At 57.3% G+C, this 27,586-nt stretch overlaps 1 protein-coding gene across 1 annotated transcript in view; it reads right to left on the bottom strand.

The window, feature by feature from the left end:
- Positions 1-26,616, bottom strand: part of NTN1 (netrin 1) — a 58,813-nt gene extending 32,197 nt beyond the window's left edge. Inside the window, exons 1-4 of the mRNA XM_014549814.1 lie at positions 26,610-26,616; positions 25,337-25,525; positions 13,188-13,337; positions 9,610-9,663 (exon numbers count right to left, since the gene is read on the bottom strand). Coding sequence (XP_014405300.1) covers positions 9,610-9,663; positions 13,188-13,337; positions 25,337-25,525; positions 26,610-26,616 — 400 coding nt within the window. The remainder of the gene's footprint in view (positions 1-9,609; positions 9,664-13,187; positions 13,338-25,336; positions 25,526-26,609) is intronic.
- Positions 26,617-27,586: the final 970 nt, after the last annotated feature.

Genomic DNA, 27,586 nt, shown 5'->3' with positions numbered 1-27,586 from the left:
GCCCCCTGTGATTATGTTGAGACCTGAATTCTCTCGAACCCACGTGTTTCCCTAGCATCTTCCCTGCCCTGTCCTGCTTCCCTCACTCCCTCACTAGTTTCTCCTGACACCCCCTCGATAAATCATCGGCACAAGAATCCCTGTCTTGAGGCCTCTTAGGACCCTGCTAACCCAAAAGAATGGCTGGAATTCCACCTCTTGTCCCATCCACAGCAGCACTTTTGTCATAAAGAGGAAGAAGACGGGGTGAAGTCCGTCCAAGCTTGGACAGTCCTGGACTCTCAGGCCTACAAAGATCACCACCTTCTCAGAGGTCCCACCATCGGTGAAGATGTAAAGATGTCATGGCCTGGAGGGACACTGTAGATGCGAAAGCACATCTTCCCCTCCTGGGGCTGAAGGAGGTGACCTCGTGGATCAGAAGGAATACTTGGCCAGGAAACCAGGGAATGCCCCGCCCTGCTCACTGGGGTGGGGGAGGGAGGGTGAAGAAGGTTGGCTGTGGGTGGAAGCCTAATCTGATTTGGCTTGAAGTAAACGTCAAGGCAGGTTCACTAAAGCAGCTGCCGCCAAACATTCATGAACTTCTAACCTCTCCTCCATAAGAGGAATCGTTTCCAAGTCCCCAGGTCTGATTTCTCTCCAGGACTTACCACTTGAAAGGATGCTTGCTTGAGGCCCTATAGCTAACAAAGTTGAGAAACTGGGTCTTCATTGATGCTGCCCTCAACCGTAGGGGAAGTCACTGCTCTCCTCTGGGCCTAGTCTCCCCATCTGTCCCATGTGGCGGCCAGATTGTATGAGCTACCTCTAGGTTTCCTGCTGCTATCAAAATCTCAAAGTCCACTTCCACGATGCCTTTGGGGAGAAATGCTGAGAAACATTTAACAACCAGCTCTCTAAGAAGAAAACCCTTGATTTGTAGCATGCGCCAATTTCCAAGGTGTAAATATTCCCGTCATGGCCAATATCAAACTGCCAGCACGGTGCCCTGAATGCAGAGCTGGGAAGAGATGCCCACAGTTAGTGCTCATGAGCCCGTGTGAGCAGGTGCATGCTGGCTCCAGGATACCACCGGTTTGCAGATACCTCACTGCACAAAATAACTTCATTTCAGACCTGGCTCATTTCTAGTCACTGCAAACCAAAGGGCCTCCTCCTTTCCTCAGCCCTACAGTCCACTTTACTCCTCAACAGAGACCGCAAGGCAGTCCAATGACACTTGCCACCATCTTGCCGAGGGGGACGCTGACCTCCCAGTGACCTGCAGGGAAGGAGCAGGAAGGGCACGGCCCCTCCCGAGATGCAGAGCCACTGCTCTTACTGAATTAAAGCTCTGGGCTTTGCCTTGAGACAAGGCACAAGGTCTGCAATCTGTGTGGTCACACCTGGGGACAGAGCAGGGACTTGTGTCGTGTCTGTACCTATAGCTTTAGGAACACAGGGCCAGTGCAGAAGAGAACAGAGTCCTGGTCAGCAGGAGGTAGGCTTGGGCTTGGGGACAGGACTTGAGGTCATGAAGGTCCATGTCCACAGCAGGGAGGACACCTGGCGAGTGGGCAGACACTGTCCCCAGTCCACTCTCCTCTTCTCCTTCCCTCCTCCAGGTCTGGGTACCCTTCTTGGTCCAAATGGCCCACAGTCACCTCAACACAGCCCGAAAGAGCCTCAAAGAAAAGGCCTGCGGCCACTGGGCCCTTCGAGCAGTCGGCCTCCCGGGTGGCTTGGACCCAGGGAATTCCAAGCTGGGAGGGGACTAAATGAATCATGTAGCCCAACTCCCTCATTTCATTGAGAAGCCTGAGCCCAAAGCTACCAAGTGGCCTGTGGGACACTTTAATTGAGTGGAGGGAAGGTAACAAAAAACTAAAAATCTGTCCTAACCGGTTTGGCTCAGTGGATAGAGCGTCAGCCTGCGGACTCAAGGGTCCCAGGTTCGATTCTGGTCAAGGGCATGTACCTTGGTTGCGGGCACATACCCAGTAGGGGGTGTGCAGGAGGCAGCTGATCGATGTTTCTCTCTCATCGATGTTTCTAACTCTCTATCCCTCTCCTTTCCTCTCTGTAAAAAAATCAATAAAGTATATTTTTAAAAAAACAAAACTAAAAATCCATGCTCTTAAATGATTGTATTTAAGACTGTTACTATTACTACTTGCTGTGGACTAAACTGTCGCATCAAAATGCCTACATTGAAGCCCTAACCCTCAATGGGATGGTATTTGGAGGTGGGGCCTTTGGGAGGTAAGTGGGGTTAGATGAGGTCAAGAGGGTGGGGCCCTTGAGGATGGAATTAGGGCCCTTATAAGAGGAGACACCAGGGAGCTCTCTCCCCACCCTGTGAGGGCTCAGCAAGAAGTGAGCGGTCTGCAACCAGGAAGAGGGCATTCCCTGGAACCGATCACGCTGGCACCCCGAACTTGGGCTTTCAGTCTCCAGGTTGTGAGAAATGAATTCCTGTTGTTTAAGCCACACAGTCTATGGTGCTGTTATGGCAGCCCGAGCGGACGAATATATTTTCAGTCTTGCAGGGTATATAGGAAATCGAAGGGACCACTGCGGGTGCTGCCCAACCTCCACCTCTAGGGTTGGGGACATGACTCCCCCCAGTTCAGTGGCTGTTGGGGTTCCCCCACCAATCTGAGCAGGAGAGAGGGCTATCGTGCGCCGAGGGCCTCAGGCCAGGGCGCCAGGCACAACCCATTTCCATGCACCCTCCCCCCAGTGCCCAGCCAGGAGCTCGACAGGAATCCCCAAGGGAGGTATCAGGTCCAGCTTCGGGCTGGGGGCCACCCTGGGAGTGGGGGTAGGGGTAGGGGTGGGTCTCTGCCTCCACCCTGCCCCACCCTTGTTCTGCAGCCTGCAGTCCCCCCTCTGCCAACAAGGACCCTGTGACATGAGTGTGACACGGGGCGGGTCCTGGGGATTCCAATCCTCTCTCTCACTGACACCTGTCACTTGTCCATTCCCATCAGCCAGCCCCTGGAGTCCCCTTGAGTGGGAACAAGGGCTAAATATTCCACCCCCAGTCTGCTCTGCCTCCCAGCTCATCCCTTTATCCTCCTCCCTGATGGTGGCAGCTCCACCTGCAAAGGCCCCTCCACAGGGCAACAATGGGGGCCTGCGACACACAACGCAAATGGTTCCTTTGTGCTCCCTGTGGCGGCGGGCAGTGGGGGCAGCTGAGCGCTCCCCGCCCTGCCCGCCCCAGCCTGACCTCTGCCCCAGCCCTTTGTGCAGCCCCCAAAAAAGGGAAGAGAAAGGGGAGGGGAGGGGGGCAGGGAAAGCCTGGGAATACAGAGGTGGTGGAGAGGGTGGAGGAGAAAGACAGAGGGAGGTGAGGACGGAGAAAGGCAGTCAGAGAAAGGGACAGGCAGAGTGAGGAGGAAGGAGCACCTGCTTCACGCAGGCTGCCGGGAGCACGGGAAGCAGGCGGTAAGCGGGACCGTGTGAAACTCCATTTCTGCGGGACACAAGGGGCCAAATGCAATGGCAATTCCATTCCGTCCAACCTGAGCCACGTGGGGTCAGTCTGGTCCCCAGCCAGGGCGCAGTGAGCGGGTCCCACCCACGGTCCCCATTCCCTGGGCTCGGTCTCTGGTTTCCGAGGGGGACTGGGCTGAGGGTGGAGGCCAGAGATGCTGTGCACAAGCCAGCCCCTCCCCCCCAAAAAAAACCACCACTACGAATTCTCCAGCCCCACTGTTGGCAGTGCCAGGGCTTCAGCCCTGGCCGGTTTGGCTCAGTGGATAGAGCGCTGGCCCGTGGACGGAAGGGTCCCGGGTTTGATTCCGGTCAGGGGCACATGCCCTGGTTGTGGGCTCAATCCCCAGTAGAGGGCAAGCAATAGGCAGCCAATGATTCTCCTTCATCATTTATGTTATCTCTCTCCTCCCATTCTTCCTTCCTCTCTCTGAAACCAATAAAAGCATATTTTTTAAAAACACAACTTCTTGCCAGTGATATGATTTATAGAATATCTGACTAGAAGGTTTGGGTCAAATCAATAAAAAAATATATATATATATATATATATGTTTTTTTGTTTTTTTTTTAAAGCCCGCTTCAGACCCGTGGTGCACACTGCAGACGCTGTTCAGTGTCGCTTAGCTTCGGCACCCTCCGCTCCCACCACACTGTGGGACGTCCTGGTCCCCTCAGCTGTGGAGGTGCCCCTCCCCTAGGGCCGGTCCCCTGAAGGAAGCGCAGAGCGTGCAACCTCCACCTCCAACACCACAGGGGGGGCTGACGTTGGGGCTGGACGTGGCGCTCCCTGCCTCCTCTTTCAGAGCATGAGATGAATGATGATGACGTGTAACATGTGGGCAGCACGTTTCACTTGACACGCCACCCCACGTGCATCACACCCTCGAAAGCGGCCCACGCCTGGGGACCCAGATGTACTTCTAAATATAATGCTCTGAGGAGCACGTGACTGCATGATGCTTCAGTAATTAAAGCGCCGAGCAAACCAGCTCCGATAGACACTCGGGGATAAGAAGGATGGACTGGGATCAGATGGTAGTAAAGCGTTGACCACTTTGTTGGGTGTAATGACGCTACTGAAAAGGTGCGGAGAATATTCCCAGAGATGGCATTCCGAACGATTTAGGGGTCAAATGTCTTACGGCAGCTTTTCTCTTAAAATATTTCAGCAAAAGAAATTGCTGAAGCAAATGGGACAAAATGTCCATGGTGAAGTGTAGGTGACAGGCATGGGTACCCGCCACTATTCTCTCTGCTCCTCTGAGGTTTCTCGTAATAAAAAGTTTAACAATTAGCCCTAACCAGCTTGGCTCAGTGGATAGAGCGTCGGCCTGGGGACTAAAGGGCCCCGGGTTCAATTCCGGTCAAGGGCATGTACCTTGGTTGCAGGCACATCCCCAGTAGGGGGTGTGCAGGAGGCAGCTGATCGATGTTTCTCTCTCATCAATGCTTCTAACTCTCTATCCCTCTCCTTTCCTCTCTGTAAAAAATCAATAAAATATATAAAAAATATATAAAAAATAAAATAAAAAGCTTAACAATTAGTTAAGCCATAGTAATCGATTTCCAGGCTCCAACTCTCTGCTGGGTTCAGGGTCCAACATCGGCCGCTGGGAAGGACGTGGCGAGGCCACCAGCAGTTTCCACTTAGCAGGCCCGGCACCCCTGTCCTCGGGCTGCACCTCCTGCTGCCCACCCTGCCTTCCCACCACGGAGCCCGCGGACACCTCAACGTCGTGCGAGCCCTCCACGCACTGTAGTGTCTGCTTCCCAGGCAGTTCCACTGGGTTGACACTGGACATGTACAAGCCCAACACCGAGTCCAAAGCTTTATCTGGATCATCCCGTTCCATGAACTACTGAACTACCCTGTTTCCAGAGAAGGAAACAAGACGAGCAGAGCTCGGGTCTGGGGCTCCCATCCGGTGTCCTCTCCTCTCCGTCCGGCCCCCCACACCTGGGAAGGCTGCACCCCAGTCTTGTCAGCTCCCTTTCCCTCCTCACCACCTATTCCCTGTCCTGGAAAACGAGCCTAACAGGACAGTCCAAGCTGCTCCAGGTTGCAGGTCTCTATAAACCCAAGTTTCTTTCATGAAAAAATGGAGGCGCTAAGAGCCCGCCAGGTGTGACAACTCTCAGGTGACTGCCCTGAGGCTGGGGCCATGGAAGCAGGTCACAGGAGACACCACACCAAATAGGCAAGTGCCATGAGGAGACCAAGCCGAGAGAGGATCGAGACCCTGCGGGGAGGGGGGCCCAGAAGTCGGCTCCTTGCTCTTGCACCTCCATCCCAAGTCCAGCCTCCACCCAGGAGACAGCAGTGCCCCTTGGCACCAGGGAAGCCAGTGAAAGACCACAGCCTCTTGCCCGGCTGAGAGGCGGTCCTTCCTCCCTCTGTACTTTCGTGTTCCTATGCCTACACTCCATTCCGGGGGAGCCCGCAGGCAGTGCTGGGTGGGGTCAGCTCACCTGGGCTCCGAGAGCCCATCGTACGCATCTCTTCCCACCTGTGTGTTCAATGACACCAGAGGGGGTGCCTGCAACCAGCCATCCGGGAGTGTTTACACCAGGGAAAGTGGCCAATGCCAGACGTCAGACTCTGCCCCAGCCAGGTCTAACTATTCACCAGCGCCTCTGCCCGCGGAGACCTCAGCAAGGGGCTGCAGGAGAGACTGACCATCAGAGGCAGACGAGAGAGCGCAAGCGTTTCTGAAGAGGAAGAAAGCTCACCAGGAGAAAGAAGGCCATTCCTACCCTGAGAAGAAAGCCCCTCCCACCTCAACCCCAGGGGGCGGGGGACAGGGGGAGGCAGAAAAGAGAAGTCTTTGCACGTCCAAGGCCTCTCAGCCAGCGGAGAATCAGCCCCAGAGCCCCCGGTCCAAACTGGACTCATCTCGCTGAGCCAAGTGGCCTCCACGAAGCCAAACAACCCGCGATCAACAACTACACATGGCTGATGGCGGCCGAGGGAGGGCGGGGCCCTCTTTCAGCCCAGAGGATGGGTGGGTTTGGAATGGGGGGTCCCTCTCTGCCCCCCAGCCCACTGCCCTCCTGGGCCCCGGCCCAGACCTCCCACGGGCATGCCGTTCCTGCCTCCTGCCCCATGACGGGGCTCCGGCCGCTCAGACAGCAGTGGACAGCATTCCCTACGTGAGCTGGCCCTGCCGGGGGGCAGGTTCAGCGTGAGGTTATGTCCATCAGCTTTCTGGACGAATTCTCGGTGTATTAATTCTCCTCCGTTACGCAGGCAAAAGTAAATAAGCTTTTCTCCGGCAGCCTGGCACACGGGCCTTCCCTATTCAAACACTGCAAGAACTGACAGGCTTGGGAGTGCTGCGCTCCAGGCCCGTTCCCCAGGAGCCCCCTGGCCCCCTGCCCACACCGTCCTGCCCACCGAGACAAGGCAGCCGTGCGTGGCGGGCCCAGTGTCCAGCGCCCGAGGCCCGGGCATGGCCCTGGTCCTCGGGTGCGAGCACCAGATCCTGGGCATCCACCAGAGAAGGTGCGAGGGGTCTGGTCAAAGCATGAGGATCACACCTGCTCGCTCAGCCCCTCGGTGAGCAAAGCACTTTGTAAAGTGTGTTTACTGTTGGCTTCCATTTACAGCATGTTTTTTAAAGGTTCAGGAGGAAGAAAAGAAAGAAACAGTAACAAAAACAGAAGGAGTCAGAGAGGCAACTAACTAACCAAGAACTGCTGGAGAGGACTTTAAAGGAGGAGCTGCACGTGTTTGTAAGTGCTCGCTCGGGAATCTTGTCTGGCCCAACGAAGATCATCATCGCTTGCTTTACTCCTGTGGCCGGCACAGGAATCTCGGGAGTCGTTTTTCTTTTTCCCTCTATTTTTTTCCCATTTGCCCATTTCTGATTTGCAAGGGCAAAAGCCAAAACCGCTGCAGGGACTGGGAAAACGGGAGGTAAGAGCGAGATGCCGGTCTGCGCGGCCTAGCCGGGTGCACAGCCCCAGGCGAGGGGCCAGGTGAGCTCTGAGCGGCTGAGGCCACATCACGGAAGCAGGAGTCAGGACTCCAGCGAGTGTCGGCGTCTGCTCGCCCAGCTGCCGCCCAGGGCTGGATGGGATGTGCCTTTGAATTGGGTCAGAAAGGCCTTCCTCAGCCTCACGCGGGCTCCTGCCTCGGCCTCCCAGGCCCCGAGCTGCTTCCTCCTGCAGTTTTTCCCGTGAGTGCCCCTTGCAGCTCGACCAAAGGTGACTGACGGCTCTACCCAATTTCCCAAGACCAACGTCCCTGGCTTTCCCGGTGTGACCCTGGCACTCCCTGAAACGCTCTCTGTCCGCTCCTCGCTGGGGGCTGTTCGTTGACTGTGCACATAGGCGAGTTTGAAACGTTCTCTCTCAGTTCCCAGCGTACGGCCAACACTCCAGTCTAGTCTTTATTCTAAGACATTCAGGCAACCACGTGGGTGTGCAAGCCTCCCCCACACCTCCCTACAGTCCTCCCTGGAGAGGAGGAAGGGGGTCCCCAGAGCTGACACTGATGTCCACATGGGCCCCCCATTCCCACGCCTACTCCAAGTGCCAGTACACGAAAGGCCTGTGTGACCCCAGGACCAGGACGCTGGGTACAAGCCTGGCTGCTCTCCGCGTGGCGCCCCATCCAGCCGGCTCTGAGCCCCGTGTAACCTCCTTTGTGCCGAGGGCTGGTGACAACCATTGTCACAGTATTATCTCCAAATACAAAAATAAAACACATGGGACGACTGTGGATGGGAAAGGGGCCACATACTAAACCCGACACACTCAGGGCCCTGCATGGGGGGCCTTGCAGACTCAGAGGCCGAAAGTAACCACACAGGAAGGTCTGAACGTACAATTCCCAACTCAAAGCGGGCGTGGCAGGTGGCTGCGTCCCAGGCCGATAGCTCCCCTGACAAAGGCCGCTCTTTACCTTAGCTGAGCCTGCCCGTCTTTTTGCATCTACGATAACTAACATACCTCTGAAATGTCAAAGCAACCTCCTTTTCCAGACCCCGCGGGGCACACCACCTACCCGACACCACATTGCTATCTTGTCCCCCGAGACCATCTCCACGTGCTGCTGTAAGTGCTAACTACTAACTATCCCGCCCCCGCCAATGAAAAGCAGTGTCTCTCCATTTCACTTTTTATCCAGTCCCAGACTTTCCCCACTCTGCTTTCTCCCGTCCCTTTAATCTACCACCAATGGGCTTCATGTAACCCCCTTACACCTCCTCCTTTGATTGCAATGTATAAAAGAAGCTGTAAAGCTGCCATTCTCCGGAGCATTTTCTCACTCCGTTGAGATTTTGCTTCCCGGCAAATGTGGTCAGTTTGGCTCCAGTCCACTCCTCTAAGACTTTTTCTTAGGCTGGACGTTCTTTTGTCGACATTACAACGGAAACGAACACACTAAAATACACTTATCCAAGCACGTTCAAAACCCGAGGTTGACGGTGCAGCCCTGCACTGTGTCGCTTCGTTATTCATGGTTATAGGTCGGGAGGCAGCAGCAGGCCTGGCGGCTCCCGTAATTTTGAAGCGACAGTGACCTAAACGGCATTCTGGGATATCTGCACCCACTCGATGGGATGGGGAAACACCTGTGACTTCTGCTGGTGCCCAGGTCACCGGGCTGCTGACCCTGCCATGGTTCGTGGCCACCTTTGCAACCGAGGAAATGCTCACGTTCAGCGAGAGGAGAGGGACAGTGGCGTGTGGTTCTCTCCCTGTCCAGCTACCTGTCCCCCACCCCGATGTCTGTGTGCGGCCCCTTGTTCTGTTCTGCTGCTGGGGAAGGCATTGCCACCTCCTTCCCGGACCTTCTGCAGCCCCCGGAAGGGGTTATGCGGCCCCGTCGGATGGTGCTGGGCTCAGGCCGCTCCTAACTTGGTGGATGAACAAGAGGAGCCGCTGTGAGTGTCCTGGGCTTGGAGAGAGGCTAGCCACAGGCAGAGTAAACCCCTCTCTTTTATTCTTGGGGTGGGGACTCCCAGAAAAATGCCCTGAGGCTCCATCCTCCTCAGTCCAGCCCGGGAACCACTCATGCCAAGGAGCGCCCTGATGGTGGTTGGGAGGATTCTGGCCCCTCTAACCCCCTTCCCTACCCACCCCTCCCAAAAAGATGAGCAGAGGGGGCCAGCCTACCTTCCGGCTCCTCCACGCTGCTGGCTGCAGTGGTGGGCGGCGCCACGGGGATCTCTGCAAGATTCGGGACGGGAGGAGGGGAAAGTGAGGTGAGAAGGTGTGATTTCTGACCTTAGAGAAGGATGAGCACAGCACAAACCCCTCCCAGCCTTCCAGTGTCCCCTCACCGCCCCCCCCCATCACCCCAGCTCCAGGAAAGGATGGTTGGGGAGGAGGAGGCAGCTGGGGGCAGGGTGCCCAGGCTCCCTGCCTGTTCTCCTGTGGAAGCTGTCCCTTCACCCGCAGGGATGCCCACACTCCTCGATACTGAGGAGGGACGGGAGTGAGGAGAAGGGAAGCTGGGCTGCCCTCGCCCTTGAGCCAGGGCCAGGTAGGGGGTGGGGTGTGTGTGTGTGTGTGTGTGTGTGTTTCTGCTGAGCCCTTGAGGTGGCCGACAGGGGCTTCCCCAGGCCCCCTGCTCATCTCCATGTGGCTGACTAGGCCCTGCTCACCTCTGACCTCAACTCATTGTGGGGGCGGGGGGAAGGTGCCCATGACAGGGGTGGCAGGTAAGGCGGCTGGGAGGTGTCCTACATGTGCAGAAAGGGGTCTGCACCCTGCCCAGGTTCCCATGGGCACATCTCACCAGCTAGGGCACTGTCTCCGTGGGCAGTAGAGACCAACACCACGGAAGGAAAAGGGGCCTGTGGAAGTGTGCGCCTTATTGTGGTCACTCCACTTCTACCTAAGGTGGCGGCCAGTTCCCACCAGTTCCTGCTCCACCCCATGCTCTGCAAAGGGAGGGGTGCAGCTGGTCCCCAGGTACCACTGGTATCACAGCTGAGGCTTCTTCCTTCTAAACCATGCTCTGCAAAGGGAGGGGTGCAGCTGGTCCCCAGGACGGGCCAGGTACCACCGGTATCACAGCTGAGGCTTTTTCCTTCTAAATGAGGCCAAACCAGGGACCACAGTCCCTGAGGGGCAGGGCCTCCCTGGTGAGTGACCACAGAGGCCTCTGAGAGCCCTGAGGACTCTGGCTGCCCTCTGACTGTTGGGATAAGACCTCCCGTGGACCCCCAGATCTAGACCAGCTAGGACTGGAGCCATGTGGAGCTGGGCACCTGGGGACACTCAGGCTGGGGGCAAACCCGGGCGCTACGGCAGGAACACCTTCCGGAAGGAATGGGCAGAGGACTCAGCCCTCAATGTGGAGGCAAATCTTGCGCTCGATGGATTTTATCAGCAGCAGCAAGTGCCGTCACAGCAGCTCATTAAGAAGCCTAGCTTACACCAGGCCCCCCTCGGTCCCTAGGAGCTACCTGGTCCTAGCAGAAACACCCCAGAGGGGGCGTCCGCATGGTCCAGCCCAACCCTGCATGTCCCCAAAGGGAGCCACACTGGCCTGAGGGCTAGCACCTGTGCACAGGGGGCCTGTGGCTCCCCGAGCCGGGACAGCAGTCCTCGGGGCACTGTCGGGCTCCTGCAGCGGGTGCTCTCTGCAGAGCTCGTGGGAACCCCAGGAGGGAGACCAGGTCTTTAGGCTGCTGGTGGGCTAGCTCTGGCATCACCTGCCTCGGGGAGGACAGACGGGGGAAGGTACTGAGCGTCAGGAAGCGCGAGCCCCCGTTTTCCAGGTCCCTGTCTCTGAGTCTGAAACATCCGCTTCATTGCCAGGTCTGCCCTGGGCGCTGGGAATGTTGGTTCCCGCCGCCTCTGAGCAACCCGACAGCTCCTGACTCCCTTTAAAAGGGAGACCATTTCCCCGTGTGCATTCTCCAGATGGCGGCACGGTTTCCACCCAGCGCTCCCGGTGTCACTGCCGCTTCCTGGGTGGGTGGAGGGACTGCTGAACACTGGGAGACCGGCAGGGAGGCATGTTGTGGGAACCCTTTCACCTTGCTCTGCCCCGGTGGGCACTGAGCTCAATTTCCTGAGGCTGGGCTTTGGGTCACTGGCTGGCACTGGACCCTGCCACACATCCTGCCTTAGAAGCTGGCTGGCGCCGCCGGAACCGACACCACCCGACCTGTCCTGGAAGGTGAAGGCCACCCCAGCTGGGGCAGGTGAGGTGCAGCGGCTAAAGCTCCTGCCTCTGTGTGTGTATGTGTGTGTGGGTGTGAGTGTGCGTGTGCGTACGTAGGGTTCTCTGCAAGGTCCATGGGGACCACTCCAAGTCCCCAGGTGCCTTGTGACAGACCAGAAGGGCCAGTGCCCTCCCAGAGCTACAGGATGCTGACACCCTAAAGCAGGCCGGCCGGCCTCTCCTGTGGAGGCCCAGGTAGAAACAGGTAGAAAAGACTTCTGGCTCCGCAGGTCACAGGTCTACATTGTAGCTGCTCGATTCTGTGGTTACGGTTCAAAAACCGCCACAGGCGCCTGTGAACAGCGGGCCCGGCTGTGTCCCCATAAAACTTTCCCTGTGGACACTGAACTTTCCCATCATCTGTACACGGGAAGCAGCAGTGTTCTTTTGGTTTTTGTTTCGGTCATTTAAACAGGTAGAAAAGACTTCTGGCTCCGCAGGTCACAGGTCTACATTGTAGCTGCTCGATTCTGTGGTTACGGTTCAAAAACCGCCACAGGCGCCTGTGAACAGCGGGCCCGGCTGTGTCCCCATAAAACTTTCCCTGTGAACACTGAACTTTCCCATCATCTGCACACGGGAAGCAGCAGTGTTCTTTTGTTTTTTGTTTCGGTCATTTAAAAAGGGTAAACACACACACACACACACACACACACACACACACACACACCCCTGCAGCCGTATAAAACCAGGTGGCGGGACCCTCCCGGCAGGTGTGCCAGCCCTGCTCCGGAGAAGCAGACTCCGTCAGGCTCCGCCCGGCGGGCTGGGCTCGGCTCCTCCCTCTGCCCTCCTTTCCAGGGCAGGCCCTGCCTGCACGCCCCAGACCCGGCTTCCGCCAGGGCTCAGCCTCTGCTCACGACACCTGTGTGATGCCACCGGTTGTAAAACATGAAGACTGGCTGAGCCAAGGCCCCCTGCCACCCCGTCACTCCCTCTCCAAGCTCCAGCAACTAAGGGGTCATGGTTGGCCCGATGGGGCCTCCAGGACCCTCGTGGCTGCTCCCATCCTTCATTACGGCCATGGGAGCCTTCCCAGCTTCCCTCAAAAGTCCTGCGGTGTCGGCCAGCAGCAGGGGTGTGAATTCCCACAGCAGCAATGGCGGCCCAGGTACGGGCCCTCTGGCTGGGAGGGACAAGGTTTGGAGCCAGATGGGGCTCTGGGGTTTGCCAGGTCTGAGGGAGTCACCAGGGAGGTGTGACCTCCGGGCTGCTGCCCCCACCTGCTCTGCCCACCCACCCACTCAGGTCCAAGGTCAAGGTGGCACATGGAAACAGGACCCAGGCGTAGGGGTGGGCTCGCTTCCCCGACTCATTCTTGGTCAGGACAGACAGCCCCAGACAGGCTGTCTCTGCTGTGCGCCAGCAAGCACCCCACGGCTTGGGGTCCCACCCGGGGTCCCACCAAGGCAGAGATCGCACCCATGAGCTACACTCCCTGGATGGCGGGACCCCCTCCAGAAAGGGCCCTCCACCCGCACCCAAGCCCGAGCCCCAGGAGCAGGCGCCCGCGTACTTATGCAGGGGGCGATGGGGGAGCGGCTCTGCTGGTAGCCTTTGGCGCAGCGGTTGCAGGTGATGCCGGTCACGCCGTCCTTGCAGGGACACTGGCCGGTGGTTTGGTTGCAGGTTTTGCCAGCAGCGCCCACGGGGTGGCAATCGCAGGCTGTGGAGGACACACAACAGGAGGGTCAGAGGGTGGGCAGGGGCCCCGTGCACACCCTCCCCCGGGGGCCCTCCCCAGGGAAGAGCAGGAACCAGGGAGTGGGCCCAGCCAAGCCCACACGTTCCGGAAGCTCTGAACACTGGCCACCTGCCTCCCTGGAAATGGGGAGTGAAGATTAGGATACACGGACTCGAAAGGATGCTCTGGCAGCAGGAAAGCGAGGGTGAGGGCCCTTCCAAAGGCCCGAGAGGAAGGCGCACAGTCAAGCATGTTTCCAGGAATGCAAAGTCTGACCACGAGTGGAGGAGTCAGACCTGGGAGCCGCCCCTTCTCCCAATGGGCTTGTGCATTCTCATTCCTCCACCTGCCAGCACCTGGCCCCCACACTCCCCTGCTGACCTTCTGGGCGAGAGGGACAGGGTTTGGAGCCTGACTGGGGAGTCAGCAGGAGGTGCGGCCTGCAGGCTGCTGCCCCCACCTGCTCTGCCCACCCGCCCTGATTTGCAGCCGGGCTGGGGCTCAGGCTTCTGGACCCCAAAGCCCATAAACCGCAGCAGTGGGAAGAGGCACAGTGATTGTTTAATAAACGTGCAAAGACTGGGAGGTGCGGGAACCCTCCCCAAGGGCCTCACAGAGGGAATGGCCAGGCGGGGCAGTGACATGAGGCCCCGGTTCTCAGGCCACTGGCAGCACACGAAGAGCACGCCCAGGCCCATGCTCCCGGTTGCCCATCCTGTCACACTCTGTCCGGGCACCCACGCCTGTGCGCTAAGGACCCTATTCCAGCGATGCAGTGGCCGGGCAACATTGGGGGAACATCCCACTGCTGGGGACTGACTGTTTGTATCTCCCCAAAGTCTTACGTTCAAGCCCTAAACCCCAAATACAATGGTATGGGGAGGTGGGGCCCCTGGGAGGTAATTCGGGTTAGATGAGGTTATGAGGGTGGGACCCTCCTGCTGGGATTAGTGCCTTTAACAGAGGAGGGAGGGAGGTCTCCGCAAGCACAGAGCAAGGAGGCAGCCCCTGCAAACCAGGAAGCGGCCCTCCCCAGACACCGACTCTGCGGCACCTGATCCTGACTTGTCAGCCTCCGGACGGTGAGAAATACACAGCTGTTGTCTAAGTCGATGGTGCTTTGTTGCAGCAGCCAGAGCTGATGGAGACACCAATACCTGATGCCCGGGCAAGAATGGCTGCACCAACAAGGCAGGACCTGAGTCCCCAGCGTCCTGCCCCCGAGTCCAGGCAGTGGCCCCAAGTGGGAGTGGGAAGGGAAGACAGGACGAAGGAGAAGTGGTCTGCCTCTCCCCGCCGCACCCCCACTCCTTCCCCCTCTTCATCCCCCAAGGGCAGTGGGGGAGGGTCTTCAGGGAGGCATCCTGCAGCCATTTCAACTGGTGCCACAAGCTGCGCTGTGCTTCTGCTCCAAAAGGGAAGAGGTATCCAAGAAAATGAGTGGGAGCAGAGCTCCTCAAGGAGCTAACTTGGGGTTCTCCAGCCGGCTCTGTTCACGGGGAGGCAGAGCCTGCGGACGAAGACGGGCCTCTCCCCGCAGCCCTGGGCCAGGGGGACAGGGGAATCCCCAGGAGGAAGGAAGCAGGAGGAGAGCAGGAAGGAGAGGAATGTGAGGCGATGTTTGCTGAAGTTGTGTCTGGACATGTGTGGCTTCCCGAAACTCATGGAGTGGGCTCCTGGTTGTGGGTGCCCCCTGGCAGGTGAGAGGCGGGGGACACAGGCCCGGGACAGAGGCCCTGGGTGCCACGCAGGCGGCCGGTGGACTGAGGGGTCTCTCAGTGCTGGCCCCACAGAGGAAGGCGACTGCTCCAGTCTTGCCTCGTAAACAGCAGCAAACCCATCTGTTAGAAGCCTGTCTGTCTTCTTAAATCTACCCTGAATTCAAGTTCATGCCTCACTGTTTTTTTCTTTCCTTCTTGTTTTTGTTTTGTTTTTGTTCAGTAAGAAGAGACTGCACCTCCGTGCAAGGTGCGGATGACGCGAGGAGGGGCGGATGGAGAATACGCCGACCTTTCCCTTGGCCTCCACGTCCCGTGATGGGAAGGGCGCTCACACGTGGGCGGCGTGTCCAGTTGCCACGTGAAAGCAGAGGGCACAGCACAGGACGCTGCTGTCCCGAGCTCCCGACACCGCACCAGTCGGATGGGGACCGAGGCTCCCGCTGGCTGACGCCCTGGCCTGTGCGCACAGCTGGCTGGCGAGGCCGAGACGCACACCAGGACGCCTCCTCTCCTCCCCGTGTGACAGAGCATCGCTGCCTGCAATGGACTTCAGGACCCTTGGACTTGGCTGACAGAGGTCACCAAAGGCTGCTCAGGACTGAAGGGTCCGAGCTAAGACACCCGCGGGCACCACCACCAGTCCAGGGGTCTCTACCATGGGGGGAGTGGCCCAGAACAGAAGTCGGGGAGCAGTGGGAGGACAGTGTCCCTCCCCTCGGCCCCCACAGCTGTGACCTCTCAGCTGCGCCAGCTGAGGTCCGGTGGAGCCGAGGCCACCCTCTGTGCTGCTGGGGCAGCTGTCTGCTGGGTGGAGCGGGCACTTCCCAAGGACCATCCTTTGATTAAAGGAGCGGGTGCTTTATCTCGGCTTCCAAACCTTTCTCCTGAGATCTGCGAAGACTCTGACCAGCGGGCCCCGCAGCCTGCTCTAGCGGGAGCAGCGCTCACTGTGCTTCCACCCAATCAGGGTCCCACAGAGTGGGGGGCGGGGTGCTCGGCAAGCCAGCCTGGTCACCCCCAGGGCAGTGGGACATCAGGAGGAGGGGAACGCCTCCCATGTAGCGCCTGTGAACACCTTACGTGTCCACCTTCTCATACAGCCGTCAGCTCTGGCCCTCACACCTGCCTGCGACATTGGCACAACCACCCGGAGGAGGAGACTGTGGACAGGCAGCGAAGACTGCAGCGGAGGGAGGAGCTGTGGGGAGGCTGGTCTCCGGGGGCATCACTGAGGCCCTCCCCTCTCTGGACGCCCCCTCTTCTCATTCTGCAAGGAGAAATCCATGCTCACACCAGCTGGAACCAAGGCTAGATGGGTTTTGTTAGGCGTGGTCAAATACAATCCCGACAGACAGGCTTGCATCGCATTCGAAGTAAGGACTTTTCCCAAAACCACGTTTAGGAGGAAAAGTCTGAATTATCCCTCTGTGCAGAGGGGCGTGGGAGGACTGACGGATGACAGCACCTGCAGAGGGTTCTGCCACAGCCCGGGAGGAGGGAAGGGAGCAAGCAGTGTCAGAGGAAGGGGGTGAGCCACCGCAGGTACCAGGAGGCCTGGGCCCTGACCCTCAGGGAGAGACACACGCGCACAGAGGAACGCCTGAGGAACGCCCGTGAGCGCGCAGGGCACTGGCGCGGTGGGGAGGGGCAGGCGGAGCTGCAGGGAACGTGGGCTCAGGTGAGTGGAGGCTTCTTGGCAGGGGGCCGGGCGAGGGGCGAGGAGAGCCTCCCTGATGCTGAGAACTGGGTCTGGCTCAGAACGTCCTCTGCCAGGGGAAGCCCATTGCTGACTCCGTTTCCCTGGAAGTCAGCCGCTTCTTTCAGCAGAGGCCAACCCCTCCCATGCAGGTCACCGCGTTTCCCGGAGCAGGCAGCACCTGGCCATGGGCAACAGCCTACCCCAGGCTTCTCCCATCCAGAGGATGTGGGACAGGCGGGAGCTCGGGGCCCTGAGGAGGCTGCAGGGGGGGCCTCCAGGTGCGCAGCAGAAGCCCGCTGTCTCCGCGCTCGGCCGCCGGACAGGGCCAGGTGCTCAGGGCACACAGGCGGTTTCAGACGGGCATCAGGAGACCCGGGCCTGGGCTTGTCTGCAGTAATTCTCTGTGACCCTGGGCTAGTGCCTGGCTTGCTCTGGCCCTGGTGGCTCACCTGTAAGGACAGAGGTCTACACTCCCACTAGAGCAGCGGTTCTCAACCTGTGGGTCGAGACCCCTTTGGGGGTCGAACGACCCTTTCACAGGGGTCGCCTAAGACCATCGGAAAACACATATATAATTACATATTGTTTTTGCGATTAATCACTATGCTTTCATTATGTTCAATGTGTAACAATGAAAATGCATCCTGCATATCAGATATTTACATGACGATTCATAACAGTAGCAACATTACAGTTATGAAGTAGCAACGAAAATAATTTTATGGTTGGGGGTCACCACAACATGAGGAACTGTATTAAAGGGTCGCGGCATTAGGAAGGTTGAGAACCACTGCTCTAGAGTCACTTCCAATTTAACAGCCTGGGGCTTGGTGTCTGACTCGGGACCACCCCCCACCGCTGCAGGCATGGCAGTGTCCCCACCGAGGGTCCGGGCAATTGCTCGCTCACACTGCCGGGCACATCACGCCTTCCTTCCACACCCCCCGGTCGCCCTGCCCGACACTGCTGTCGACCCAGTAGTGCCAGGATGTCCTCGCTGAGGCTCGGTTTCTCTGTCAGTGAAGAGCAGCCCAGCAGGGTTCCCGGAGCTCTGGCGGAGTGCCAGGGAAGGCAGACGGTCCCTACCCCAGGCTGCTGGCCTCCTGCAGCTCCTTTCCCTGTTTCCTCAGGGTGCCTGGACAGGGGGAGGCGCACGCCCGAGGCTGCCCCCCGAGGCTGCCCCCTCTCACTGTGGCTCACATGGTGGCCTTTGGGAGCCCATCCTGGGTGCCTATGCGGGGGTCTGGCTGCTTTTCCTGAAGACCTGGCTCTAAGGGCCTTTGGGTTCAGGCGGGGCCTTCAAATGGCAGTGATCTCAGGGCGTAGGAGAGGGGAGTGGCCTGGTGCCTGGACTCCTGGAGAGCTCAGGCAGGAGGGTGGGAGAGGGAACGACCACAGACCACAGCATCGCTCCTCACTTCAGACGTCACCAATGGCTGCCACTCAGGCCACCAGCCAGGGGTGAAGGACAGCTTTGGGCCTGAACTCAGACATCCGGTCCTCAGCGAGGCCCTCCCTGGCCACCTTGCAGAGCAGCTCCCCCACCTACACTCTCTGTAATTCCTCCCTGTAACTCACCACAATGTATAATACTCTTATGCTCTTTCTTCTTTCTCGTCAACCCCCCCCCCCACACACACACACACACACACAGAGCAAGCAGGTGCTCCATAAATACCAGTGGAATCAGAGAACAAACTCGGGCAAACTTGCCACCCTCTCCCTGGGGAAAGGCTATTTGATTTGCCCTGTGAGTCTGGAGGGAAGAAGGCAGGCGAGCAGGGAAGACCATCCTCGGACCCAGCCTGAGTCCAGAGCACCCCCTGCTCCTGCATTCTCCCCGCTAATGAGGGAGCCAGGAGCACTTCAGTCCGCAGATCATCCACAAACCCTCTCCCCATCTGTGTCCACCTCCTAGCGGCTATGCTTTTCTTTCTCCCAGCAGTTGCTAACGAGGCACCAAAGAATAAATGTTTCAAGTTGTGCGACCTCTCCTCTCCCGCCACTCGCGGATCAAGGTGCAGACAGCAGGAAGTGGAAGGGGAGGGCCGCCCCACAATCCCAAACTGGGTTATTTGACCCTCCTGATCTAGTTAACTATAGTCTTCCTGCACCTGATTTACAGCTGAGGGAAGGGCTCACTCCTGCAGATGGCTCCCCACGGGGCGGGGGTGGGGAGTCTGCACGCACAGGCTCAGGGCAGGCAGGCAGGGGCGGGATCTCTCCTGGCGGCACTTTCACAGCCGAGTTTATACACACGGCCTGTCCCCACCTCTCCGCTCAGGGCCTCCGGGAGCAGCTGCCGGACACTCATCTCTGCGATTTCACTTGTTTGTCATTTTTGCTCCCCAAGTGTGTAAATCCTTTATCCAGAGTGTGCAACGGCCGTCGGACAAACCCCGGGGGCCTTGCCCAGTGCTGTGGGAATCTGCCTACGAGTCCACACGGGGGCTGAGCCCCCAAAAGAACTAAGGCCGCAGAAGAGCGGAGGGAACCCGTGTGCCCAGCTTGTCCTACTTTCCTCTAATTGTACAAATAACCCCATCAGCTAACAGGTGTGGGGTGATGCACGTGCCAGGAACCTCCTCTGTGTCATTTCATTTAACCCTGGGAGGGAGGAGAAACTATTGTAAACCCCATTTTCAGATGAGAAAACTGAGGCACCGAAGAGTACGTACGTTGCCCAGGGATGGAACTTGAGCCCTGGTCTCGATAACTCCGTGCTCTGAAAAGCTATCCACCCCGAGGCTGTTGGCTGGAGCCCACCTGCTGCTCTCCTGGTGGCAAAAGCTATGTCCCAGGTGTGAAATGCCCTCCATCAACAGAGGAGCTCAAGGCCAGGGCACTGGGATGACAGCAGCCTTCAGAGGCAGGGCACTGGCGCCCAGCAAGGTGAAGAAAATGGCCAAGGATGCCCAGGGCATGGATGAGACCAAGGGCTGGGCCTGAAGATCCCGTTTTAGCATGGGGGGCTGTGTGGGCCGGGGCGCTGTGTGGGCCGGGGCACTGTGTGGGCCCGGGCACAAGAGCAGGGACTCCTCATGTGTAAAGACCTTGGGAGCGAACCACCTCCGCCCGGTGTCTGCCAGCTTCCCATGTTCCCAGCTCACAAGCTTCACTGAGGCGGGACCAGGTCCTGCGCACCAGGGACTGATAAAACGCTTATTTAAAAAGAGCACGTGGAGTGTGGAATGTCGACGCTGGACGGGACTCGGAGACCATAAATCTGAATGTGACTCAGAGAGGAGAGACGGAGGTCTAGGGAGGTCACGTGACTTCCCCCAGGCTTTAAACCTGGAGCCAAATCTGGAGATCGGGATTTCCGACCCTCCCCACCCCCCAGGGACCAGCAGGCCCAGAGGCCACAGCTGGCGTTGAGCATGGAGCTTCCCTGGGGATTGTCTCTTCTTCTCACTTCCGCTCTCCCCAGGGGCACTGGCCTTCATCCCACCCTAACACAGTCCACTCCTTGGTTGTGGCCTCTGCCCTCTGAGCTGGGAGCTGCTCCAGCCACTGAGTACCTTCCTGCCTAAGGTGACCACCCTTTCCCTGCACCCCTAAAGTGATGACAGGAAATGGAAACCTGGCCAGGGACCCACAGAGTGAAGGGGCACTCCTGATGCTTTCAGGCTTTTGTGGGGTGCATGAACCCTGCCTGAGAGTCTGGAAGGGGTGGGGCCCCAGGTTCCTAGCTCTGCTTTGACTGTGATCAAGTCCAGACATACAGACGGGTGCACACACCCGATCCCATGCTCTCACTGGAAACTAGAACTTCGGCTGCCTAGCTAAGCTCCCAGCCTCACCTGGCACGATTTAAATTTAAAAATTTTAAATACACACCCCCTCCACCCAGTTTTCATCAAGAGAGGCATAAAGAAAAAGACATTTAAATTCACTGATGATAAGCCTCTCCCCTCAAAAGAATAAACCCGGGGCCTAGGCCACCTTTTTCAACCCAAGAGCGCTCACTGTCCTCCTTCTTATTCTTCCACGGCCCTGGTTCTCGGCCTGGGCTGCACATCTGACCCACCTTGGGAAGCTTTTCAGGTTCCCAGGACCCACCTGGCCCAGGAATTAAACCAGAATCTCTGGAGGGTAGGACTCAGGCCTCAGGATTTTCGAATCTCCAGGCGATTCCAACGTGCAGCCCAGGGTGAGACCCTCCGCACAAGTCGGAGAAAAGATACAGACACTGTCAATAGCTTCTGCAACTTCAAGTGAAATAAGGTATAAAGAACCAAATTTTACTAAAGGCGAACTGATATCAACCAGTGAAGTTCCTACAACATCTCATCCACATTATAACAAACGGCATTGAAGGAAGTGACGCTATTCAAGGACCTGCTGTACTGAGGATGCCCTGATGAGCAGGGAAAGGAGAGAAATGGAAAGCTACACACAGTGGGCAGGGAGCCAAGGGGCGGCCCCAGGCGCTGGCTTCTTCCCCAACCCCTGGCAGAGCGGCAGGGGGTGGATGGGAGCAGCAGGTGTGCACTGGCCAGGAGAGAGGACCCTACATTCCTCTGCTCCCACCGCCTGCATCTTCTGGGGACTCGCACCTTCCCAGCAGCCTGCATTCATTCAGCAGCATTGACCGTGGACTTGAAGGGGGCAGGGCAGAGAGCGAAAGAAACAGGCTGCTCAGTGAGACGGAACGAAGCCCTTTGTGCAGGACGCTAGATGTGGTGGTTAATTTCTTAATTCTCATCGCGATGCGGTTCACGGGAGACTCCCGGAATGTCTTTATCCGTCGCAGATGGTTTGGGAAGATGATAAATTAATATCATTTAAATGGGGGCATGGCTGAAATGGTTAAACGGCAACGTCTTCTTTGCTGGCTCCAAAGGAAAAAGTGCCCCCCGGTCCATAAAGAAGACAAATGGTAAACAAAACCCCCTAAGCTTTTGACAGATTCCAGGACGCGTATCCTTCACAAACCATTCTGGGGAGAAAAGAGAGAGATTCATCTCATCTGACTTTGTATAGGACAACAGCCCCCGCCATAATGAGGCCTTCGCGGGGCTGTGAAATCGCGCTGAATAGCCGGAGAGTGCAGCCGCCTGTTCCCGGGGCATGTTTATTACAGCCCTTTGTATGCGCCAGCCCTGCCAGGCTGGCTTGGTTCTAAACCACTGGAGAGGAGAAAGAACCCAACAAATTTGTTGCTACGAAACTTCCCGGATGGGGGACTGCATAATCACGTTTGGAACCGAATGCCCTCGCTCCACACTGCTCTTGTCTGGGTCCACCCCTGCTCTAGACGGAACAAGGTTGGGAGTCAGCCCATCGCCAGGAGTGTATGGGTGGCCTCAGCCCCCTGCCGGGCTCCTCCCAGGCCCTGGGAAGTTGGGCGGTAAAGGGGGCCCTGATGCCATTCCTCCGGCCAACTGCCAACCTGCGCCAAGAGCCACGGCCAGACGTCTCAGTGCCCCTGGAAAATGCATCGGAAACAGAGCAAAGGAGGAGGCAGGAGGCCTTCACCCGAGGGCTAGGCCGAGGCTCCCTGAGGGCAACCCCAGGAGGCCGGGCATGGGGGTAGCTCCTCAGTGACAAGGTCTGGAAGCTTCAGAGAGCAAACCCTGGGAGATCAAAATACTGGGCCAAATGCTTCCGCCAAAGGAATCACTTCCTTAAGCCATCCAGCTGTCCCTCGAAGGCAAGACAGCGGGCTCCATGGAGGTGAAAGCAAACCCTGGGAGATCAAAATACTGGGCCAAATGCTCAAAGGAATCACTTCCTTAAGCCATCCAGCCCTGGAAGGCAAGACAGCGGGCTCCATGGAGGTGATGAAGAGACCTCCCTCTGCAGATCTCAACGGTGCATATCCCCCACCAGCATCTCAGCTCCTGCAGCTGGTTCCTGACAAGACGGCAGGGTCTCTCTTTGCTGAGAAGTATCCTGAGAGGGAACTGAGGAGTCCAAGTTCCCACATCCCCTACGGGGGGGGCGGGGGTGACATCAGGAAAAGAAGAGCAGAGGGGGAACCTGGAACTGTCAGGTCACATTCTTGCTCAGCGCTCTGAGAGCAGTTCTCTCAGGCAGTGGCTTTTCACCAAGCATGAAGCCCTTCGGGCAATGCTGTTCCCCACCAGTCAGTGTTAGGACCTGCCACGTAGCGTTTTCCTTCACCAATCAGGTGGCAGGATCCTGGAAGCATTGCTTTTCCTCACCAATCAGGACACACTGAGAGTCCCGCCCTTTCCTGTCACTTTTCCCAGCAGGATATGCAGGAATCCTTCTGAGCAGAATCCATCCATACGTTCCGCCTCCTTCTGTGGGTTCTTCTCCCTGTGCTCCTACCAAGACAGGGGCAGCTGCTGTCCAGGGCTGAGAGGGAAGACACAGCCACTGCGGCTGGCCACAGCGTTTTAAATAAGACAGGGCCACACCCTTGCCTGCCTGCACTTGTTCCTCCTGGGAGCTGGGTGCCTACACACCATTTAACCAGGTGGCAGAGCCCCAGAGGATGACCTGCAGGTTCCAGAATCCTGTGGCTTCTTGACATCTCACTCGAAGCGGCAAGAGGCCACACGTGGGCCTTGTCCCACAGCAACGGAGCAGAGGAGGGGGAGGCAAACGGCAGGACGGCCAAGATGCTTCTTCCTGTCTCTCCAGGGGACACACCTTCCCTGCTCTGACAGCAGAAACGGACAGGGAGAGCCCAGACCTCACCCACCGGCAGATTTCTCCATTCATCCAGTTGAGTGGCCACTTTTGATCAAAATTTGTTGGCCAAATCCCCAAGATATCTGTGTGCAAGCAGCGGTTTATAAGACCTTGGCTTCACTTTCTTCTGTCAGGGAAATACAATGAACACTTGGGCATAGGTGAAGGAGTTGGATTACCTTCCAATGATGTTCTCTGACAACCCAAAGCCCTCACTCGCTGGTCATGTCCTGCTCATGCCTTCCTGCCACTGCAGGCCTTTTTTGAGTCCCTTTGCCCAGGCCGATTTCTTCGATTTCTTCGTCCCTGCTCAAGTCTCCTGGGGGGGTTCTCACCTGGATGAGTTGTTGTTTGATGTGGAAATAGCAGCCCAACTACCTTTATGCTTAAGTTTCTCTTGACAACCACCAGAGGCAGCCTTAAGTCCACAGATAGGAAAGGAGAGCTCGCTTGGAGCCACCTGTTATTTGGAATCGAAGGGATTTCTCTCGGAAGACGCAGACTGGGAACCTGCTTTGTTTTGGTTGGCTTGTGGGGTTTTTTTGCGTATGTTTTTTTTTTGTTCGTTTTTTTGAGAAAAGCGTTTCAAACAAGCAAGGCCAGCGTCACGGGCACATGCTCATAAGGTCACATGCTTGATTGAAGCTCTGCTGTTGCCATTTTGAAATCCTTAGCAATTCCTGAACAAGAAGCCCTGTATTTTCTTTCTTTTGTGTGTGTGTGTGTGTGTGTGTATTACTGATTGCAGAGAGGAAAGGAGAGGGAGAGATAGAAACATCAATAATGAGAGAGAATCATTGATCGGCTGCCTCCTGCACACCCCCTACAGGGGATGGAGCCCGAAACCCGGGCATGTGCCCTGACCGGGAAGTGAACCGTGACCTCCTGGTTCATAGGTAGACGCTCAAGCACGGAGCCCCGCCGGCTGGGCACAAAGCCCTGTGTTTTCATTTTGCACTGGAGCCTGCAGGTCGTGCGGTTGTCCTGTGCACCAGTGCCCGACATCTGGTGGGTTTCCTGTTGAGAAGATGATGCTCTGGCTTCATTCAAAGGCTAAGCAGTGGCCACGGAAGGATTTCTCTGCTGCAGCTCATCACGTGGGCCCGAGTCTGCCATGGCTGGGGTCTCTCAAGTGTTCCCCAAGAGCCCTAAGAGATATCATCTTGGGAAGCCATGCTCACAGCAAGCCCTGGTTCCAGCCTCCAAATTCTGGACCCATAAAGCCCCGATTCCTGGAATTCCCAGAAGCTAATGTGGGGTGGGGCTCACTTCTCCCCCAGTATCAGGAAGTTCCCTGGCGTTTCATCGGCTCTTCTGAGCCATCTCACCATTGCTTCGTTTGTGTTCGTGGGAGAAAACAAACACGCAACGTTAAAACATCAGTGCTTGCTTCAGTGAACGAAAATAGTCTCCATCTCCCTGTCGTACTTTGTCCTGAGCAGTAAAGCTACTTGCAGGTGGATTAAATGCTCCTTCTGCGACCCTGCCCCTGAAGCCGCGCTGTCTGTCTGTGCGAGCTGGGGGTGGGGCAGGAGGTGCATGCGACATCCAAAGAAATCCGTCTGCCGGGTTTTGGTAAAATAGAGCCCTTTGTGCGATGGTAAGCCGGGTGAACCTGACCCCCGCCCTGTGGTATGCGGCACACCTGTGCGAGGGACAAGCAGCTGGGAGGGGGCGGGGCGACCTGCACCCTCGCAGAGATCACACCTCCTTTCTTCTCCTCCCAGTCATTGCTGCATCGCCCCTTTGTTTGGGCCTACACCTCCGAATGCCAGGGAGGCCCTGAGTGCGTGCGGGCAGGTGCGTGTATGATCATGGACAAAAGCAACAGGAAAGGAGAAGCAGCGAGGAAAGAGAGGGGGCAGGGGTGCCCGAGGCCCGCCCCCGCCGCCTACCTTTGCAGGCCTTCCGGTGGGTGATGGGCTTGCCCATGTCGCGGTAGTAGCCCTCCTTGCAGTAGTGGCAGTGGCGGCCGGCCGTGTTGTGGCGGCAGTTGAGGCAGACGCCCCCGCTCTTGCGTCCCGACAGCTTGTAGAGCTCCATGTTGAAGCGGCAGCGCCGGGCGTGCAGGTTGCAGCTGCAGGCTGTGGAGGGGGCAGGGAGAGCGTCAGGAAGGGGCACCTGGGGGCCAGAGACTGCCCCCAAGCCCCCTCCTCCACCGCAGAGCTTCTCCTAGGCTCCCCCGTTTCCCCCACACACGTTCATGGACCACCTTGCAGGGCCTGAACCACGGGGAGACTTCATTTCCCTCGGCACCCGGCCCCGCCATACACACTCAGGGTGGGGAGGGCACCTGGCAGCTCCTTGTGCCCAAATCCGCTTGCTAAGGGCTGTATTGTGCCTCCCCCATTCACCTGCTACCCTAACTGACCCCGGGACCTCAGAATATGACGTGTTTGGAGATGGGGCCTTGAAAGAGGTGGTTAGGGCCTTGAATGAGGCTGTGAGGGTGAGTCCTCATCCAATCTGACTGGTGTCCTGGGAAGAGGAAGTGTGCCCACGGAGCCAGACACCAGGGCACACACACAGAGGAGAGACCAAGTGAGGCACAGGGAGAAGGTGGCAGCCGCAAGCCACCTGCCGCACGGGGACTGCAGCCTTCCTTCCGCCCATCCTCCTCCCCTCTGCTGGTCCCTCCCTCCCTGCTCCTCAGGGTTCAGCACCCTTTCCCTGTTCACTCCTCACAGCCAAATCCATGACATCAGCTTCAACTTTGGGGTCCGCACTGGGACCCAGAGGCAAGTCCTCCAAATCCATTCACTGCTCTCTGGGCTGCCAGACCTCAGCCCCTCTGTCTCCTGAGCTGAGCCCTCTAGGCCAAGCATGTCAAACTCGGGGCCTGCGGGCCACTGCCTCGTTTAAACAAACAGCTTGCTCCTAGGCTGTTCTCAGAACAGGAGCTCTAAGCATCTGACGATGCCCTTTATCTACTGAAGTCTTTCCATGGCTCCCAGGTTTTCCTCTGTATAAAATCGAAATCATTTCCCGTGGCCTCGAGGGCTCTCGATACGCCGATTCCGCTTCCACTTCTCGCTCTTAAGCTCCAGCCAAATTGTTTCCGTCTAGTGTTCCCTGTGTGAGGACCCTCTGCCTGCCCCCCCTATGGCTTTCCTCGCCTCTGAAGACCTTCTCCCAAGCCCCCTCCTCATCTGCCTGCAACCTGCTCACCCTCCATGTACTGGTCTCAGCTGTCACTTCCACGCCCACTGTCACCTCCACCAGCCTGGCTTAGGCAAGAGGGCCATGGGCTCCCCAGGCATTGGCACAGCCCCCACAGCCCTCCTCATGCCACCCCGGGAAGCGCGCTGCCTGCCTTCCCCCTTAGGTCTCTAACGCCAACATAATTCCAGCTTAGATCCGCCCGATCTTGCTCACCCTGTCACATAATTTGCCCTGCTTTTGGGCTAAGCTTGTTTTAAATGGCATTTTATGTAATTTCTAAGGAAAGACGTGCTTCATGCCAGACATTTGAAAAACAAAAGCAGAAAGGAAAAAACTGCACTCCAATTTCCACCGACGGCTGCTAACACGGGGGGCCGTCCTCGCAGACTTGAATGAACATTTGCTCAGCTGTGGAGCTGTTCAGTTCTGCAGACACGGATCACACGTGTGCATCTCGGGCTCGTGGCCTCGGGCCTCATAATGGTGAGCATTTTTTTGTGTCAGACAATGTTCTTCATGATTTTGAAAGCCTGTCTAGTCCACCTCTGTCCGGACGCGTGTGATGGGGCTGCCTGGATCTGCAGTGGGTGCATTTACACTCAGGGCCTCCCCGGGTTGGGTGGCTGGGTTGCTTCCAGTTTTTCACTATTATAAACAACACACCGAGAACCACCTTTGCACTCACGACTTTTTACTCTGCTCTGATGACGGCTGTACAGTAAATTTCTCAAGACAGACGTGGTAGTTAGGTTTGGGGTCTACATGTTTTAACTTGGGATCCAAACTGCCAAATTCCCCTCAAAAAAGGCTTCCACTCCCATCAGCAGGATATGAGAGCTCCTATTGGACACGCCCTTGAAAAGAATAATAATATGCATTTGGTATCAGCATTTATTTTTTTAAAAAATCTTTGCCAATTTGTCTGGAAAACACACACACATACACACACACACACACACACACACACACACACACACACACAC

The sequence above is a fragment of the Myotis brandtii genome, unplaced genomic scaffold, assembly GCF_000412655.1.
Source record: "Myotis brandtii unplaced genomic scaffold, ASM41265v1 scaffold573, whole genome shotgun sequence".
NCBI lineage: Eukaryota > Metazoa > Chordata > Mammalia > Chiroptera > Vespertilionidae > Myotis > Myotis brandtii.
The sequence above is the reverse complement of the archived record's forward strand: the minus strand, read 5'-3'. Positions and strand labels throughout refer to the sequence as shown.